Below are 20,628 nucleotides of genomic sequence, written 5' to 3'. Positions count from 1 at the left end.
TTGGTTTTAAGTGTTATTCCCAAGGAATAACAGTTATTCCTTAGGCAGTTATACTTTTATTGTAACATCTATTCAACTGAGTCAGCATTAAATATTATGTTCAGAAAAAGGTGTTTATACTTTTAGCCACTGATGTATCAGTTTTAAAACTTGCCAAAGGGTCAGGTTCATATTTACATGATCTCATGAGGTGAGAAGGGATTTTTTTCCCTACTTTTTGCAAGATGAGCAATATTTTATAATGGTAATTAAATCAGATTTGAGCTATGCAGACATTTTAAAAGGGTTTTATTATATCCAGTGTGAGAGGGTAATTCTTAAAAAGAACAGGATCATGACCTGTTACAGAATCTGTTGTATAAAAGCCAGTCTGAGAAGTAGCTTCAAGCATACTGTAGATTTGGAGACAAATCAGTTTATCTTATATCTCTTGCAGCAGTAGCAAATTTTAATACAGATGGGCATGTCTTTTATCTCAATATATGATTATGGCAGTCATATAAAGAACAACAATTTACCAGTTTAAGCTGGCAGAGCTTCCCAGTATCTTTGGAAGACTCCCACTACTTTGCTAAAATTGGTAGGGAATGTTTTCATGTTTTCCTACCAATAAGTATTAATTCATGAGATGTAATTCATTTGACATTTTCACCCTTACATTTATGTATTACACAGTGTCTTGGATGCTTTTATATATATTCACATTTTTCATGTCTCAGTGGGAACTCAGGATTTCCTCAGTTCTTTTTTTATTTGCAGAAAGATGTTGTTCTGAAATGGTAGCAGTACAATCCTAGAGGGCATTTCCCTTGATGGCTCTTATTGTCAAATCTTTCACTTGTAAAACCAGTGGATGGAAATTGGATTTTCTCTGGACATGTTTGATAGCTTTTCTCCCTGGAGAGAGGTGGCCTTTTTGGCATTCTTTGCTTATAAATCCACTACCTTTACATCCCCATACACCCAAAAATATCTCTTCCTGCCCCCACCCCATTTTCTTCCCTAGCCCTGGATGGCAGCCATATAAGACTGATCAACCTCCCCTTTCTTTGCTTTTGTCAGTTGAACAGGTTTTTTTTAAAATTAGGTGAAAGAGATTGCTGCTGCCTGTCCTTTTACCTCAAAACGGTTTTATTTTTAGCACCTGTCAGACCTAGAACTTGAATAGGAAATCTTAAACGTAGGATATCTTTTATGGCTTGAGATCAGGGTCCAGTGTATCCTTGAGATTCTTTTCAGAGGCTTTGCTCCAGTTTTTCCCACAAGTGAAGTGAGGTAAATAGCAATGATAAATAAGGTTTTCTTGGTTGAAACATCACAAAATGGAATGTCCCTGCCTAATGCAGTTGACCAGTGCTTTCTTTAGGGTCCTTTTGATTACAATGACTTTTTTTGTCCTTCCAGATCCACAATCTGATATTAACATTTTGAACATTTAAACATTTTGAAACCCACTGTGTTTATGTTGTGCATCTGTAACCATACTGTGAAACAGATTTTGATTTTAAGCCACCATTTCTTTAATGGTACTTTATTTTACAGTTGTGTAAAGTTGTAGAAGGACACTGTAGGGGTTTTTTTTCCCTTGGTGGCTTTCAAGGAAAGCTTGGTCAAGACTGCCAAGGCTTTAAACGAACATAGGATATTGTTTCTTGGGAGAAGTAGATTAGGCTATACAGGTACAAGCCATTAAATTCTGGTGGTTAATTAATCTTTTTTCAGGCATGCTTAGAGCTCCTGCAGCTCTGTTCATCAGCTCCATGAAACCAAAGTTCCTGGTATTATACAATATGTACCATTTTATGCTGTTTAATGGAGAGAATCCTGGGCAAAAGATTATCCCTGTAATGGAATATAGTAATTTGGAACTGTGATGAACAGGTTACCCCTTAGCCATTTAAAGATCTTCAAGTATCCCTTGATACTAATCAAATGATTGGTTTGCTGAAGGGGTGTGGTGAAGACATGAGTTAAGATGGTTATGCATGATGTCTAATTCTGAGAAATGCAGATAAGAGAATGGTCACTGTTTTATATAAAAGGACTTTACCTCCTTGTGAATTCATGGATAGTAGATACTTTTTATATAAAGTGAATTATAATCTTATTTAGCATACAATGAAATACTTCTTGAAGCCTGTTTTGATAGTCTTAGTGGAGAAGGAAAACCAGTGTTTTTATCATTTCTGTTTGAACCAGCTTTGCAATTTGGTGTGGAAGTTCTCTGAACAACTGGAATATGAATTATGGTTTGATCATTTTTTCCCAAATTACCTGGAAGTAACCCACAATCCCACTTACCTTTTAATCAGAGATTATAGTATGTGGTGACCTGGATATTAAAGAGTTGCTTTGATCACCAAAACATGCCTATTTATTCTCCAACTTGATTGATTCATATATAAATTCTGCCTTGGAAAACAATATAAATTCTGTTTGGGGGAAAAGACTGCTAAGAGGTAATTTAATGACACATAGAAAAGGACTTCTGAAAATCATTCCTACCGTTAGGCAGAAAATAATATTCTAATATTCAGGCTATATATTGAACAATAAGATATTTCAGCATCAAAACTAGTGCTTTCAACAAAGACCTTTGAAATAAATTTGAAATCAAAGATTTTGGTATGCATTGGCTGTCTGTCTCAGTTAACAATCTTGACACTGAATTCTGCACTACCTCAAAATTCCTAGAATTTTTCACAGGCAGCTTCATGTCTCACCATAATCTAGCATTAATTTTAGTCATTAATTCTGTCCAGTAAATTCTTCTCTAAAGAAGGATTCGCTCCATGCATCAGATAACACATTCAAGAGCATTGCTGTCAGTTTCAGTATTGTAGGTCATGATCTTATGAGATGTGTACAAATGAACCTATAGCCCACATTTGGAATACTGTATATAGTTTTGATTGTTATATGTCAGGAGAGATGTTGTGGTGCTGAAGAAAAGTGTAGAAAGGAGCAACCAAAATAAAGGATTGAAGCAGCTCCTTCGTGAGGAAGAATTGCAAAATTTGGAACTTCTAGTTTAGAAAAGGTGAGGAAGAAAGGATATGATATGGCTTCATGAAATTATGCATAGCGTAGAAGAAGTGGATGGAGAACATTTTTCTCCCCCTTGTAATGCTGATGTTTTCCAATAATTTTTTATAGTATTACCTTAGCATTTACTTTCTTTCAACAGCTTTATTATTTTAGTTGTGATTTATAGGATGCCAATAATAAACCTACTGTGTGACACAGTTCATTGACAGATAGAATTTGCTGTTTGAAAATGTAGTGATTGAAACTTACTTGGACATTCCATTAAATAAAATAATGATAAGACAGACTCTCACTGACTACTAGTTTTGATGGCTACATATTACATCTACTGTTGGAGACATTATGTCACTCTGTACAGTTGCAGGAGACCTTGAAGAAAAGGGTGCAAATTCCCTTTTGTTTCAAAGGTCCAGACAAGGATATATTTCAAAGGGTAATCTTCAAAATCTGTTTTATTCTAAGTAGTCAGAAAAATATTTTTGGCCTGTACCTGTGATGGACTGGAATGGAGGAAGGGGGGTGAAAACGGTGCTCTCATCTCCAGAGCAACGCTCTGGAGGTAAGCGGAGGAAACCGGCGCATCCCTAAAAATTCCAGAAGATAGTGAATAGCTGTGCCTGGGAACTAGTGGTCAGTCTGAGAAGATTTCTGTAAACAGGCGCTGGCTAATAAACCTTGCTGATTGAACCTGCATGGTCTCCAGGAGTTCTTTGGGCTAGGCCTGACAGTACCCAAAGATAAAATTTTGGGACTGCTTTGGGGAAGTTGTAGCCCCAGTACATCTGGAGTGCACTAGGCTAATGGATTATGAGGCACTAAATTTCAGAACTAGGAAGTATCTCTCCAGGAGGGTTGTTTGTATTAATTCCCACTTGCCCTCTCACTGCCTGATTCTGGGAATGGTTACAGAGAAATCTGTACTATGTTTTTTATAGGTCATGTGCTATGGGTATATAAGATTTCAGTTTTAGTTGCTGTTCAGAAGATGCCCTTTCCTAAGTAAAAATACATAATTCATTACTGGTATTTGCAATGATCTGTGAAAATATAGATAATGTAACCGAGGGTAGAAGAATTAGTGAATTTGTCAAAAGTTATGCTGCTGTTATGAGTTTGTGTTCCAATTGTCCAAGCATGGCATGCATGACATTTACATTACTTACAGAATCTTTCTACTTATTTATCTAATTGCCCTGAGACACAAAGCTGAACTACCATCTGATGGTTGTAATTTTCCTCCTGTTTTGCATGTAATGATCACCCATGGGAGGTGAACCGTAATAATGTGTTGCCTGAGGCAGAATAAGTGCCCTTCATTTCCCCTTCCTTCCCAAATATCTTTTGAGGTGATCTTGAGGAACTTGTCTGATCTTCACATGTTGAAGTGAGAACAGGTTTCCTTTCCGGGAACAAATGCAGTGTTCTGTGAATGGGAATTGATGAGAGCCAACATGTGATTACAGGAATAGGGAGGATATTTAACACAGTAGTGGAGAACAGCTGTTGAGCTAGTCTTGTTAAGAGCTAACCAGGACTAATGGATCTGTATAATCCTTGCCTTTTTCATTATTTTAACTTCTCGGGCAGATAAACTTAAGAACAGGCCTGTACAGCCTCTTAAACCAGCATGGATATTCACATGGATGGATTTTTATATGTCAAAAATTTAATTTAGATCCCTCCTGGATGCCATAGTAGTTGATGAATGAATTGGTTTTTGTTGATGGTATCAGGAATAAGACAATCCATTTTGTGGTTTTATAGTTACAGATTTCAGTAGAAAATGCATAATCTGGAACAAATCTGGACTCTGTGGCTTAGTTGAAAGTTTCATAGGGATAAAGGGAAGTGCTTGAAACATATGGACTTGTTATTGGAGGGCCATACATCTTCTCCATCCTTTTCAGTCCAGGAAGGATCTTTGCAGTCTTGGTATATCAGTTCCAGTTTGACTAAGTTTTGAAAGTATGTCTATTTTGTACTTTGGCTTCTGACTTTTATATTATCTAATGCAAGGATTGGTTGCTTTTCAGTCCTAAATATCATTGCAAAACTAGTTCTGAGGTTTTTGTTTTTTTAAGAAAAGCAGGTCAAAGAAGTAAATACAATTGTGCAGTGTTGCAGGCTTCCAAACTCTTGTGAGACTTCAGTGTTCTTGCATGCTTCATGCAACGTTTCACAAGATTTTGATTGTTTTTAATGTTTGAGAGGCACTTCAGGGCTTCCCTTAAAGACTGGCTATTGTTCACCAGTATTATGACTCTGTAGCCAACATATATATAGGAGTGTTTCTTACTGTGCCCATAATTAACTAGTTAAATTTTTAAAAGTTCTTTTATTTAAACAGTGGTGGTAGTGAAATCCTGAGGGATTGCTGGGAGTGATGGGGAGGAACCCTACTAGTTGCCTTCTAATTAATTGGTATTTTGTAATTAGCCAAGGCAATTATGACATTCTCTTAGTATTCCAGATATACCCATAATCTTAAAAATGTTACTTTTCTATGCCTTGGACTAAAGTGAGAAAAGAAAAACAGGAGTGTTCCACTGAGCAACTAGAAACTTCTCTTTTTTTTTTTTCTTGAACTATTTCTATTCCATCTGGTCATTTAAAAACTAACTCTGGATTTATGTTTTTCTTTCTCCTTCTTCCCATTTCGTGTTATACCTTGAAACACAACATAAGCTGTATAAGCTAAGGGTAGGAGTTGACCTATTAATTTTTAAAATAACTGTGGAAACTTGGAACAAGGGTGAAAATGTTTAATGCTTAAAATTAACCAAAAAGATGTATAAATACGAAATAGCAGGCAGTATGGTTTAGTGGTTAAAGTATTAGACTAGGACTAGGGAGAATTCTGGTTCAAGTCTACCCTTAGTCAAGGAATCTCACTGAGAGACTTGGTCAATCACCTCTAAGTCAATCAGCTGGGAAATTCTATGCCTTGAGCTCCTAGAGAAAAGGTGGAATGTAAATTGAACAAATAAATAAATGTACCAGTGCTTTCTAGGAGTTGAAATTTCACCTTTTCCTTTCACCAAAGTATTGCTTTTTTTTTTCTTTTTAACTGTAAGACACCATGAGCCTGAATGGATTCAGTAACGCACAGATTCAATAAATATGTACATAAATATTGTCAGACTCAAGCCCACAGTGCTTTCATGTATGTAGAAACTGGGACATTCAGCCAAGAAGTTTTCATGTAGTGTTGCACAACTCTCTGCCAGTCAGTCCTAAAAATAATCATTGAGCTGGAAGAACTTGCTGGCCTCAGTCCATGACTTTTAAAATATTGAAGCACTGTAGTAGGTAAAAGAATATTTTTAGAGGTAATAGTTTAATAGCTTCTTTCTATGGGTAAAATGTAACACTAAACTTCATAGACACTTTCCTTTTAATATTTTTAGTTGTTAATTGAACAAGCTATGCTTTTGAAAAACATCTCTTTTTTGAAAGACAAGTAAAAAGTAGTGGTTTTCTGAGAATATTATTCTCAGCTCCAGTTGCTTACAGTATCATCAGCTGTGAATTGGTTAGTAGTTTCTAAGGATAGTTGAGATCTTAGGTTTGCATCCTAAAATCCCCAGGAATTTCAAGGAAGGAAATGTTTGTAATTTTCTACCAGAACTTAGCCAATGATCATCTTCCACTATCCTGATACAAGTGGTCTGTGTGGATGAAAGGTATTGGGAATGATTATCCTTTTTTATTTCCAGCAAGTAGGAACTAAACAGGATAATATTAAAAGTAATAATAAAGTAAAAGTAAATATATCTATATCTATATATATGTGTGTGTGTAAGAAAAAAAATGCTCACTTTGAATGCGCTGATAGATCCTGACCTGGCAAATACCGACCTGAAAAGAATGTTATGGTGGAAGTTTTATTGGTTAGGTGTTGTGCAAATTCAGCCACTCTAACTTAATCAGTCATGATTAAATAAACAATGGCTTAGTGCAATGTGTGAATCAAGCCATAGTGATAGAAACCAATGATGAAGGTTTAAAAGAAAGATTTAGACAAATCTAGGAAAGATAAGAGTATGTCTTATCTTTCTATGTCTATGTCTTTATATGTAGTCTTTATATGTAGCTATGTCTTTACATGCAGTCCAGGATCAGAGGCAATAGGCTACTCCATATAGTTATTGAGGAAGAATGCAGTTGTGTCATGTCCTGCTTGTAGGTTGCCCATAGGCATCTTGTTGGCTGCTATGGGTACAGAATGCTAGATTAGATTCAGCACAGCTCTTCTTAGGTTCTTAACTCAGGCATCCACTCTTACTGGAAAGTTAATTTTGTGTTGTTTTGAAAGCTTTATGCCTTCCCTGTGGCCTTTGTGGCTTTCTTTTCTGCTCCAAAAACTCTTTGCTTTGTAATTATCATTGCTGAAGAAAACCATGTTTTGCCCTTTATATAGAGTGTTCAGGTTTATGCTGGAAGGGACAGGATGTTTACAAGTCTTTGGATGAGTGGGAATGAGTTTATTTCTGTTAGTTACCTCAATTTTTCCTTTACCCACATTCATGTATGTAAGTTTTAACTGGAAGGTAGACCCTGTAATCTTTGTGGGGGGAAAAGGCAGGACATAAATTCAAAAAATGAAAATAATGCAGAGTTTTGGGGAAAATAACCTTGTTATGGCTGTTCCTGATCTAGAATTCTAAACTAAGAGTTTAACTCCCATCTGTGCCAGATAAATCTCAAAGCTGCAGTCCTATCTGTGTTTACATGCTCAACTCTTAATGAATTTTACTCCTAGGGTCTTGTAGACCAGATTGTAGCCTTAATGACGTTGGATCCTGTAACTAGACCTTGACTACCAAGAGGCAGGCATTGTGTGACCAGTTTTGTCCTATTTGGGACTCATGACATAGGTAGCCAGATGTTATTCTATGGTGTTTTAATCCTCTACCATGAATTGAACTCATGAACCTTTGCACTTTAGATGTCTATATAGAGTGCATTAACTTTAGGAGCTATCCAGGATTTGGTGCTTTATAGTTGCAGGAAAGGATATGTAGAATCTATTAGAATACTATACATACTCTACCTTACCTTAAGCTCTCAAGAGCAGAGAGAGACAGATGTTAGTGTAGCATTCATATTTCTGTGCTCTGAAAGCTTAAGAGAAGGGGTTCTATGCCATTCTGATAGGTATAACTAGACAGTAACTTTCAAAAGGATAGGTAACTGCTCTCCATTAAGCAGGAAACTATTTGTCATCCCCATTCTTATTTATTTGTTGCAATTACTTCAGCTTCTTTCTTAAAACCAAATAAGCTTTAATCATTGGCCATGCAGTTCTTGCCCATTGCAAAGGATTCAGTCACAACATGCATATTCTATTGCCCTATATTAACATAAAAATAACATCCTATTGTCCAAGCATAGCCAAATATCTTCTGTTCTATGTAGCAGAATATCAATAACAGGGCATGTTCTTTTTCTGATAGTCTGCTTTGGCAGAATCTTTTGGTAAGTGTTGAAAAATCTTAGAATTTATAATGACATATTTCAAAAATAACTACTCCTTGTTGAGCAATCTCTTACTAGATCCTGAGTGATTTCCTTGGTTTTACAGCACTGGGACGTCTTCAAGTATGTGACCGAAGTATTTATATTGGTTCCAGCTCTCCTGGGACTGAAAGGGAATTTGGAGATGACACTAGCTTCTCGTCTTTCTACTGCTGTGAGTATTCAACAACCTTCATTTTCTAACATTGTTTTTCTTTTGCATATACAGAATTTGTGTTAAAGAGAATTTTTCTTTGAACACATTTTCAAACAGTATCAGTCACTTCAAATAAAAAGGTATCTTTGTGAAAGAGCTAAATGTAATCTTGCAAGTGAAGATTATTTATGTTTGGGTGTCACTTTTTGTGAGATAGGCAGTATCTAAATTTGAAATATAAATAAAAAATAAATGTATGTATGTGCAGCTGTTCTCAGTTTGATTAATGAAGTATTATAACCCACATGACCAGTGTTCTAGAACCATAGTATTATTTTCTACCTTGTTATGAGATACAGCTTAGTACTGCTGGGCGATGAGAACAGTGTCTCTGTGTGTAAACAGGTATTGTCATATGCCTTCTCCAGATGTGGAGAGAATAATATAAAAAGAAGAGCATCTTGGATTCCCAATTATCCTCTAAGAATTCACTTGTTCATGAGAGTGTTTTCTCACCTTCCCATTTGCTCCATACTTTTCTGCAAAATCTGCTCATGAGAATTTACAAATTCTTGTGAAAGGCATAGAATATAATTGGAGGAGCCCCATAATGAAAGTATGGAGGCAAACATGTCAGTTTCTTTAAAAATAGCAAAGGTTCACATTTCTCTAAATTTTCAACCATTCCAATTTTCTTTCTTTACATTTCTGCTTAATCTAAAGTTCCAAGATCACTGGTTGTATGACTGCTTCTTCTTCTGAGATATGACGACTGAAAATTTGATATTTTTGTAGTTTTCCAGGATTTCTTAACTGCTATTATTTCAGTATAGAAAAATAGATCCTGCTTAAGTCTTAATTCCTCAGCCTGTTCAGTTTAATAAGGTTGCAAATTCAGAGTAAACATCCTCCTGCTGACCTTTAAGATGCAAAGGAAAACAAAGTTACTTTGCTATGTAAAGAAATGTTGCAATAATCTGTTTCTCAAGGATGATGGGCTCCAGGGTGATGAGCCAAGTGATTATGTATTGGTATCTCATTAAATATATTTTGCAATATTTAAGTATCTTTTTGTGTTGAAAATTGCCTTACTTGAAGAAGGGTGGGATTCTAATTGCCATTCTATGAATGTTTGTTTTTTTCTCTCATGGTTAAAGTGACAATCTTTTTTTTTTTCGAGTGAAAGGCTGACATATAAAAGCAGTGTAGGTATCATGAGAGAAATGTAGAGTTGCCAGTGTATGGCACAAACTGCAAGATTGGAAATAACCTTGAAAGGAATGGTTTTGGGGAGCCAAAACAAAGTAAGTTTCAAAGTTAGAAGTGAGATCTTTTTTTGAAACACTGGGAATGGGGGATGTGCAAGGAAGATCTGTAAGGCACTGGAGGAGTTAAATATTCCTTAATCAAACCCACTTATTCTTTGCCATCTTTTTCCCCCGCCCCCATTTCCTTTATTGTCAGCAAATATCAGGTGTAACTGTATGTTTGCCAGGTTAATCTACTTTGACCCTCAGAAGAGCTGTGAGTGAAACTGGCACGCCGAACAGTAGTAGTGATAGTAAACTTTATTACAGTCATTGGCCAATTCCAAAGCAAAAAGCAAACAAATTCTGAGACAACCGATAAAAAGCATAGTAAAACTTAATAATTATAACACTGATATAGTCAGAGTATGGCATATTTTGCAAATAGCAAAGCTAAACTTAGCTACGCTCAGAGAAATAAAGCTGACTAGATGGGGTGTCATTAACTGCAACCAGGCATCTGTGTAATAAGAGTGATATAGCAAAATATTGGTTACCGTTTCAGGAATTCTTTCATCATGGGGGTAAGGTTTTGGTTCAAATGGGATACTCTGTAACTTCCCCTCAAAAGCAGCTCTTAGAAGGGCATTAAATCTTGCCAGAGTCAGGACTCTAACGAATTTGTGGAACTGTCATATGTTTAGGGTTTTTTTTAATTGCATTTTTACTATTCTCTTTTTTTGCCCCCTTTTTAAAACGTAAATTTTTAGAGAAAGTATATAAACAAATACAAAGAGAAAATAGAATACCGATACAGAAAATAAGAGAAGCATAAATGAGTAAACCAGGGATCTAAACATATCAAGGAATTGATCGTTTTTTGGGTATATCATTAGTAAATTATGAATGATTGAATACATTGCTTTAAATTACTATAAATCACTATTTAGCTGTAAGCAAGGATAAATGCCAAGAACCATGGTCAGCACAGTATATATCACCAAATAAAATTATAAGCTGCAAGAGATTGAGTCAAAACTGAGAATCTGTTCTGCTTTAAATATCCCATGAAATTAAAGTATGAACTCTGTACATTTAAAAATACCCAAATTTTGGATGGTGTTTAAATCCATATATTAAGTTATTGTCCATGAATGTTTTCCACTCTGAATTGAATTCTGTGTCAGATTTACCTTTCAGGTATGAAATGATATTGGACATTGAAGCATACTTTCACATCATTGGTTAACCATTGTTCCAAAGACAGAATCATATGAACTTTCCAGTAAGAAGCATATAATATCATTGTAGCAATTCCAGTATACAAAGTTAGTACAGTAGAGAATAATTATTTGGCTTAAACATCTAGCTGTCTTGAAAAATGATTGATTACCCAAGAATACATCTTGGGATATGGCAGCCAGATCTGATTGGCCTTTCAAATCCTTCAAGTATATTATTTCCTTGGTTGAAAAGTGAGCCAGAAAAAATGAGGCAGAGTAGTAATGGGACAACACAGAATATCAAGATAGGACATTCTACTACTTGATCAATGGGCTGGGTACTCACACTCAAAAATGTAAGAAAGGCAAAGGAGGCTGTTGCACAAAATTTCCTTGAAGAACTATGATATATTTTAATGCTTCATCAGTCCTGACACCACATAGGCTGCTTGTCCAGGAGGACTAGCTTGGCTTCATCATCTCCATAGAACTTGAATTTCTGTTCTATGGATAGGCAGCAATGAAGGATATGTTGCCTTTGTATATGAGGCATGAGTCCAATGGGCCATGAGCTCTTCCAGCCACTTCTTGCAAGGAGCCTTCAGTATTTGTTGGCTACATCTCTATCTAATGGCACTGTAGCATTTGTCACCAGGCCTGGGTGTCAGGGAGTAGGACTGAGCCCATACATTGGTTATTTTAACTTGTGATTAATGGGTCTGTTTTTATCTTGGCTACTCTTTCTATGTGTGTTGGGGGATTTTTTTCCTGTTTTTTTATGCACGGGTGGGTGTATTAACAGTGTGTGTGTGTGTAAACTGTTAGCGACTCAGAGTCATGAATTTAAGATGACCAGCCATATAAATAAATTGCCAACCAGCACCAGTTACTACTACTCAGTCTGCTACAAAGTTGAATAAACTCACACTTTCAGTCTTGGCTGCAGAGCTATAATTCTAACAAAGTACAGACACAGAAACCAATGGCAGCACCTTCCTCCCTGAACTATTTCTTCCCCTGATTCTTTTTTCCTTGCTTTTGTAAGACAACAACGTACAGGCATTACAGCTTCTTGATCCTATTGTCCTCTCAGTCTTGTATATGGTAACTGTCCTACTAGAGACTTGAAGCTATGCTATAAGGAAACTCTAGTAGAAATGTAATGATGCTTGGCTTTCAGTGGGTCATAATTTTTACTAAGCTGTGGTTTGTTGAGTAAGCCACAGGAACTGGAATCGTACAATATGCTAAGGTAAAAACTGTTATAGCTTAGTGTGATGTGTGAACCCAGCCAGTTAATTGTCTGCCTGTTTATAATGTATGAACCCAATCAGTAGAGTCATTTGCACTGGTGGTTTTGAGATGCCTGCTCAGTTTGTACTCATGGTTTGAACTGACAGTGCATAAATCTATGAATAGTCATTCTAGAGATGGGAAAACAGGTTCATACTTCTCGCAGATAAAATATGATGTGGATTATCTGATTTTGGCAAAGTATGACATCAGAATTGTGGTTGGTAAACTATGGTTTGTCACTTAATATTACATGTGAATATTGCCAAATATAGCTTATTCCACTGGCCTAAGTTAAAAATAAACATGGCTTAGTACAATATGTGAACCTATATATGTAACTTTGGTTATTACAGTGCAGAGGATATTCCTCAACATTGAAGACTCCTTCATGTAATCATGCTGTTGCTACCTTCTGCAATTGTTTCTGTTGACCATTGCCAGACAACCATTATGGGGAGGGCTTTGGCTTATGCTATACAAATGCTACAACCTTAGCCCTTCTTTAGAACTCTGTGGTTGTTTCTTATTTAACCTTGACTTGAGAACTGTTTCCTTCCTCACCCCTGCTCAGAGCTGTGCTTCTATGGAACATGAGTCACAGTTTGACCACTGAAGCTCTTGCTGTGTTCCAGCAAAGCTGAAAGATGCTGGCAGCAAGAGAAACTTGGCTGGGAAACAAACAGAAAGCTTTTTATTCTCTCTCATCCTCTTCTTGTTACTCTGCCTCTGCCATGGGGGTGGGGGGAACATGTGCTGTTGCTCCATTAGGATGTTGTATGATGGAATTCCCTATGCAGAGACGTGAATGCTTTCTCAAAGTTGAAGTCTGTGCAAGAAGACTGGCTTCAGGTTTATCAATTATACTGAAACTGCATCAAATGGGATTCAAATGCATTGCTCTTTTCCACAATAAGGTTTTGTGACTGAGTTTGAGCTAGCAACAAGTTGTGCCTTTGCAAGTTGTGTCTTCAAAGAGTAGCTCTTCTCCCTTGAAGGTTAGGGCTTAAGTATGTGTGTGTTGAAATTACATGAACTCCTTCCTTAAGCAGAGCCATCCCAGGGAGTCTCACCAGCAGTGGGAAGAATTTCGGAGCAGCTTTTAAAAGTCAGTTTGCTTGTTCTTTGTGCTATATGCATAAAGCATATATGCATTTATGCTTTATGCTATATGCTTCCAGGTTCTCATTCAATGCACATTAACATTTCCGAGACAATTTTCTGTGTTACTTAAGAAAAGAGAACACATTCATGCTGTACAAGAGATTAAAAGTTTGTTTTTGCCAGTAGCCAGGTTATGTGGATCCCTAACCTAATTGCAAGAGAACAAGGAATCCCTAAGCCAAATTCAACAGTGGAACTAACTACAATTTTGTAAGCTGAAGACTTGTATCCTGTCCTTCTCTTTGGAACTTGCCAGATTTGGGACTGCCAGCAGCTTTATGTGTCTTTCCTCTGAAGCAGCTCTATTGCTGGTGATGTTTTCCTTTCTATTTGTACTGGTGAAACATGAGAGGAAGATAAATGAGACAAAGAGCCAGTTCACCTAATAGACGGGCAAACATAAGTGTGAAAAGGGAGAGTTATAGAAAGGTCTGGTAATAATTCTCAGGCCGCTGATGGAATTTTGTCCTACTGCCACAGTAAGTACTGCCCCTGGCCTGATAGTCTTCATAGAGTCATAATACATTTTGATTTAGGATTATGTACTTAAGCCATTATATTTAATCATGGCTTGTTAAACCATTATGCATTATACTTAGCCATAGTGAATGAGTTCACATATTGCCAAACCAATATCAGTCTGTTATGACTTAGTGTTATATGCTAGCTATGCCAATGTAGAGTTGAGGTGATTTATGACTGGTGGCTGCTTTCTGTCTGTCTGTCTATGTATCCATCTATCTATTTTTAGCCTACATTCCATTAAAAGCAGTAACAAAGCAGGATTTCATTAGCTGAAATGCTGGACATTAGGTTAATTGGTGGTAGAGCATATAGCTTCTTGGAAATCTCTTATGATTCTGAATAAAAATAACCTTCATAATGATAACAGTAATTAATGCATTGTATTTGAGATACACACACATACATATTTCATATATAAAGATATAGATATAGGTAGAGATGTATCTTGAATGGGCTTCTGGTTACTCCTGTGTCTTACGTATCATGGACTATCTGGTCCTTTCTTTGTGCCAAATGACCAAAGTGAACTTCCTATTTTCCATTTGCTGTTCCAAGCTTGCCAAGGAAATGTGGAAAAATGTATAGATTATCACTTTGGTTCTGTGAATCTATTACATTGTCATATGTAACTCTATCTAGAACAATGGTGGGCAAACTGTAGTTTTCCAGTTACTACCAAACTACAATTCCCAATGTGATTTGAAGCTGAAATTCAGTGATATCAAGGATCACAGGTTACCCAAATGAAGAATGCAGACTTTGAGTTAGATCTTTTTTTCGCAGCCTTAACTACAGTTGTGGATCCAGAGGTGCCATAAGTGCTGTATAACTGAGCTACTGATTCACTGCCCAAAATGTTGTATCCAATTTGCCTGGCCCATTTTCTGTTTTCAATTTCTTTTGGTGTCATTCTGACCCTCTGACTTTATAAAAAATTGAGTATTTTGGTCACCTGCCAAATCAATATATAAGCAACTGGATCATTCTTCTATCACATTAGGCTGTGTGAATTAACAGCTTGATATTCTAGCTTTGAGCTATACAGAAACACCAAATATTTGTGAGGTACATTATCTCCATATCTTGCACCTTGAAGTTAGCCACAGAGACTTTCTACTCTTCAAGAAGAAAAGTGGATAACTGTTTGAGCAACTGTGTTCTGCAATCATATTGCTTCCCCAGGTATGACTTTGTTGTGTAGGGAGAGACTAGCACAGAGCTCTCTAATTAGAATATTATTGTGTTCTCTTCTGTACCAAGTTCAGGGAGCTTAAAGATACATCACGCATCAGTCATGGATTGTATAACAGAATTAATTTAATAAAGCTCAATTGGATGACTTCACACAACTCATTCAACTATAAACCACAATGTTTATAGTGTTTAAAATTGCAGAGCAGGCTCAGGCAAAAGTAAGAAAACCACATTATAGTTTAGCATTATGTGTGAACCAGAGTGTAGAGTCAAGAATATGATGACCAAGACACTTGCCTGAAGTAGTAAAGCTAGACGTGTAATGGCAGATCTACTTACCAATTCTATTCATAATAACTTCTGTGGTTATCATACCAAATATATTTTAAATAATTCAGGAAGCATCACTCCATCTACTTTATTTTTAACCCTTTTTTTTTTCTTGCAGGCTAACATAGGGCAAATGGATACACCAAAAGAGCTCTGGAAGATGATAATAGGGAACATGGCTCTGATACAGGTGAATTTGGGAGAAGCTGACACTACTTTCTGGCAGAAGGGCAGGGAAAAAAGCCAGCAAGGGAGGTGAAATCCCAGCTATCTACTACTGAGCAATTTCTGGATACATTTGTCATATGGTCATCAGTTCCAAAAAAATGTTGGAAGTCTGCTGGAAGTCACTACTGCCACAACCTAGAAAAAGTTCCTATTAAAGTGTAACAGAAGTCCCTTCTGAGTCCTTTCCTGTGACTCAGCAAAAAAAAATCAGAATTTATCAGCAGTGGCAGGTACCTGAGGAAGTACTGGTTTGAAGCACTGGAGAGGCAAGCTTACCCAGGACACCCAACAATTTCTACCATCTGTCACCACAATTAAAATGACATTTGCTAGCCTCCAAAATGGTTTCATGTGAGCAAGAATACAGTTTGCTCTCCATCTGTTGCTTCAATAGAGTATCACCTACCCTTCAGGAGCTGCACTGACTCCCAGTAGACAGGCCCAATTCAAATAGCTGTTGTTACCTAAAAAGTCCTATGCAGCTTGGGCCTTTCTTATGTTGGGAACATTTTCTTCAGGTAGAAACTCCCTGCCCTAAGCAGTCTGGTCAGGACAGTTAGCCCCAATGCCTGCTGGGACTCAAAGGATTACCTTTGCTGTAGAATAGCTTGCCTCCCAGAATCAGATTGGCCCTCACCCTATTTTCCTTTAGAAGATTAGTGAAAGCAGGTCTCTTCCATGGAAGAGTTTTAACTGGATACCAGGATACTGTATATTGTCTTCTGTCTTTTATATTTAATTAGTGGTTGTTATGACTTATCTATGTAAGCTACCTAGTATGTGGTTCATCAGGCAGCATACAAATTTTTCTAATAAACAAGCATACTTAATTTTTTTTTTCCCTGCAAATGAATGTGACTGCATTTTCTAGGTTCAAGCAACAGTTGTTGGTTTTCTGGCTTCAATTGCTGCAGTGATATTTGGCTGGATCCCAGATGGACACTTCAGCGTTGGCCACGCCATTCTTCTTTGTGCCAGTAGTGTGGCCACTGCCTTCATTGCCTCCCTTGTGCTGGGTAAGAAACAAATGCTTCAGTGAGAAAGAGAAATTCATCTGCAGTACTTTTTGTAGTGACACTAACATCTCCTTTCTGTGGGCTCTAGGCATGATCATGATTGGCGTAATCATTGGTTCCAGAAAGATGGGTATCAATCCTGACAATGTGGCTACGCCTATTGCTGCCAGCCTTGGTGACCTCATTACCCTTGCTCTGCTTTCTGGGATAAGCTGGGGCCTCTATATAGAACTGGGTAAGATTATGGCAACTACATTGCTCTGTTCTATAAGAAAAATGTGCTAATACTTTATAGTATTTAAATAGCTTGAACTCTGTAGCTCATTCCCAATTGATCTAGTTTTTAAGACGCATTTATATGATTGTAATGCTTTAACATCATACTGTTCAGTAACATAGAGATGTAGACCACGCTACCAGCCTTAGTTATACCTGTGCCACATGCAGCATTCCCAGCTAACAATAGGGACTGAACTTAATATGCCAATTAAGATAACAGAATGTCACAAATGTTGAAAGTATGAAAAAGGGTGCTTAGTGGAATGAAGAAATGAAAAAGGCTGGAGATGAGAAAAAAGAGAATGATTGCTGGAAAAAAGGTAGGTGAGATACATTGTATGATGTATACAGAAAGAAAAAGCTAGTTGCAAAGAATGTAATCAAAAAGAGCAAGGAACAGTTATGAATAAAAGAGGCAGAGAGAATGCAGAGTGATTTTGATAGAAATAAAGAATAGTTTTGGAAGTGGGTAAAGAGAGTTAAAAAAGAGCCTCCAGCAAAGTGTTGGAATTAAAATTAATGTGATGAAATGATGAAAGTGAAGTGAGGGAATGGTAAAAGGGGGATTTCAGAGATCTCTATGGAAGTAATAGTATTATGTTGTAATTGAAATGAATGTGTAAATGCTAGAGTTCAAGAAAAAAATGCTGTGAGAACAGTGAACGATAGGAAGATTGCAGTATAGATGGGATAACTAGAGAATAAAAAAATAAATGTAGTTTCCTTATGGAGCGGCTGTGTGATTTGTGTAGTGTACATGTGATTGCATCTACGCCTGATGATTGGAAGATTGCTATTCATATGTATGTCTTGGGTCTGTTCTATGTTAGGCGTGCTTTGGTTTAATATTTATATCATTCTTGACTTTGGGAAGAGTAATAATTTTAAAGATATTAATGAAATGTAATGTACCAGTTGCAATTTATCTGTTGGTGAAGAACTTTGAATTTTTCCAACAGGGAGTGTAACTAAAAAGATTGTTTTGCTTCACTGGAAAGGTACTGCCACTCCAAACTTAAAATACAAGACATGTTTTTACTCTCTTTCTTTCAATTTACTCTTTATCAATATCATTCCATGTGGTCAAGGTCCAGCTATGATTTAAAACCTAGTAGCTTTTGTTTGTGTAGTAATGTATATATTTTTATTTGTTTTTTTACAAATGTTTTATATATTGTGGCAGTTTTTCTTTCATTTCTTTTTGTATAGTATGGCAATAAAATAAAATGTTCCCTAGAGAAAGGGAAAAATAGCAAGAGAGAAAGCTAAGACTACAGTGGATTAGTTTGTTAAATGAACCTGGGAAAGTATTTGGCAGAATTCTGATCCAAAAGGATATAAGAGGAAAAGGTTGGCTGTGAACAAAATTTGGAAAGTACACTGTAGTTTTATACTAAGCAGGGGGTGTTCAGACCAGACTTTTGCTCTTCAGATGGTCACTGAGAAATGTATGTCTGAGAGAAAGAAGGCTTGTTCTACATTTGTTGACTCAGAGAAAGCATATGATAACATGAATAGGCTTGAATTACAGAATGTTTTGAGTGAATATGGAGCAAGATTGGTTGCAAAATTGGTGTATGATGGAAGTAAAAATTGGTGTATGATGGAAGTAAAACAGGTGTGAAAATAACCTGCAACACTGAGCAGGGATTAAGACAAGAATTTGTAATGTCCCCTTGGTTCTTTAATGTACTTATAGATAAATGTATAAGCAGTGTTTGTGGTGATGTTAGAGCTGTATTGGTTCGGGATGTGAATGTACGTAAATGTCTATATGCAGATGATGCTGTACTATAGCTGTATATCATTTTCTGCTACTCTATATATGGAAGTGAGAGATGTGCATGTCATGAGAGATATAACAGTAAGTTGAATGCAGTAGGAATGGGATACTTCAGAACTGTATGTGGTAAACCAAAAGGAGATAGAGTCAGGAATGAATGGGTACTGAATGAATGAGTGAAAGAAAATATGAAAGACATTTGTTGAATTGGTTCAGTCATATAGAGAGAATGAATGTGTATCAAATCACAAAACAAATATATGAAGGAAGATTGAATAGGTTGAGAGGAAGAAGACTGAGAAAGCTATAGTTGGATGGAATTGAGTAATGGAATTGATTAGATCCTCAAAAAAAAAGAGAGGTGACAAATTTAAAGAATCAAAGGCAAGGAAGTGGCATATGCACATGGTAGAAGCAAGGATAGTTTTCAAAGATAGAAAGATATGGAATGGTGGAATGAACATATTGATATAAATCAGTTTAATTTTTCTTTTTCTTATCTCATGCCTTCCTTATTTGTTTCTTACTCCTTGGGCATGATGTTGCTTGCCCCTAAAGGGAATAGTGTAATGGGTATATTACAAGCAACATCAATATTAATCATTGAAGTTTTATTACACATGTGGATATGTGTTTCTGTGTATGTAGAACAATTGACCCCCTGTCTCTTCTGGGATTCTTCTCATTGAGCAATTAGTGGTAATGATCTTCGACTGGAGGATTAGTCCAACTGAAGCAAATTTTATGGTATTCTCTGCCTGCCTGCCTGCCTGCCTGCCTGCCTGCCTCTCACTTTTGGGATTCTTTCCTAACAGAAGGAAGGAGAAAAGGAACTATCCAGTTCACATTATTTGCAGATCAAGGGTAGTCTTAGAAATGCATTCCTGTCTACTCTCCCCTCTGGAGCAAATTCACTTTTCTCTTGATGGTGTAATTCATTTTGGTGTAACCCATGTGTATATTTTTTTTCCCAAACGATAATGAATGGTAACCAAGTTCCCTTATAATCATTGATCTGATTTATAAGGAACCCATGTTTGTTATTTGTGTAATAAATGAGAGCCAGTTTGGTGTAGTGGTTAAGACACCAGGTTAGAAACTGGGAGACAGTGAGTTCTAGTCCTGCCTTAGGCATGAAAGCCGGTTGAGTGACCTTGGGCCGGTCACTCTTTCTTAGCCCTAAGAAGTAGGCAATAGCAAAGCACTTCTGAAATCTTGCCAAGAAAACTGCAAGAATTTGTCCAGGCAGTCCCCAGGAGTCAACACTGACTTGAAGGCACATAAAAAAACCCCAACAACCCATAAATAAATAAAGTGGGAATCTGTCTGTGCAAACTGCACAATGGGTGCTATTTCTGCAATTTCAGCTGAGAGATAACAGTTATGCTAAATAAGTATCCTCCATATGTGTACTGTAGGGATCAGCTACACTAATGGAATGAACTTCTAAGATACAGGCGTAGGGATATAGCCTTAGTAATCTACATTCAGTAGAACAAGTTGTAAGCACACACAGATAGTTTGTGTGTTAACTCAAACTTTTCTGCCTGTAGCTAAAAATGGATGATGGTCTTCTTCTTTAGGTGAATTATGATAAATGTTTCACTTGCTGCTTTGATGCTCT

At 36.7% G+C, this 20,628-nt stretch overlaps 1 protein-coding gene across 5 annotated transcripts in view; it reads left to right on the top strand.

The window, feature by feature from the left end:
* SLC41A1 (solute carrier family 41 member 1) overlaps positions 1-20,628 on the top strand; it is a 38,128-nt gene that overhangs the window by 4,822 nt on the left and 12,678 nt on the right. For all 5 annotated transcript variants that reach the window (XM_025176473.2, XM_088153280.1, XM_088153281.1 and 2 more), the window contains 4 exons: positions 8,633-8,740; positions 15,817-15,888; positions 16,798-16,942; positions 17,031-17,177. In XM_025176473.2, the coding sequence (XP_025032241.1) occupies positions 8,633-8,740; positions 15,817-15,888; positions 16,798-16,942; positions 17,031-17,177 (472 nt within the window). The remainder of the gene's footprint in view (positions 1-8,632; positions 8,741-15,816; positions 15,889-16,797; positions 16,943-17,030; positions 17,178-20,628) is intronic.

Source organism: Python bivittatus, unplaced genomic scaffold (genome assembly GCF_059951505.1).
Source record: "Python bivittatus isolate LINGU-HERP-01145 unplaced genomic scaffold, Pbiv_v1 ctg000700_np1212, whole genome shotgun sequence".
NCBI classification, from domain to species: Eukaryota; Metazoa; Chordata; class Lepidosauria; order Squamata; family Pythonidae; genus Python; species Python bivittatus.
Note: the sequence above shows the minus strand (reverse complement) of the source record. Positions and strands in the feature narration are given on the sequence as shown.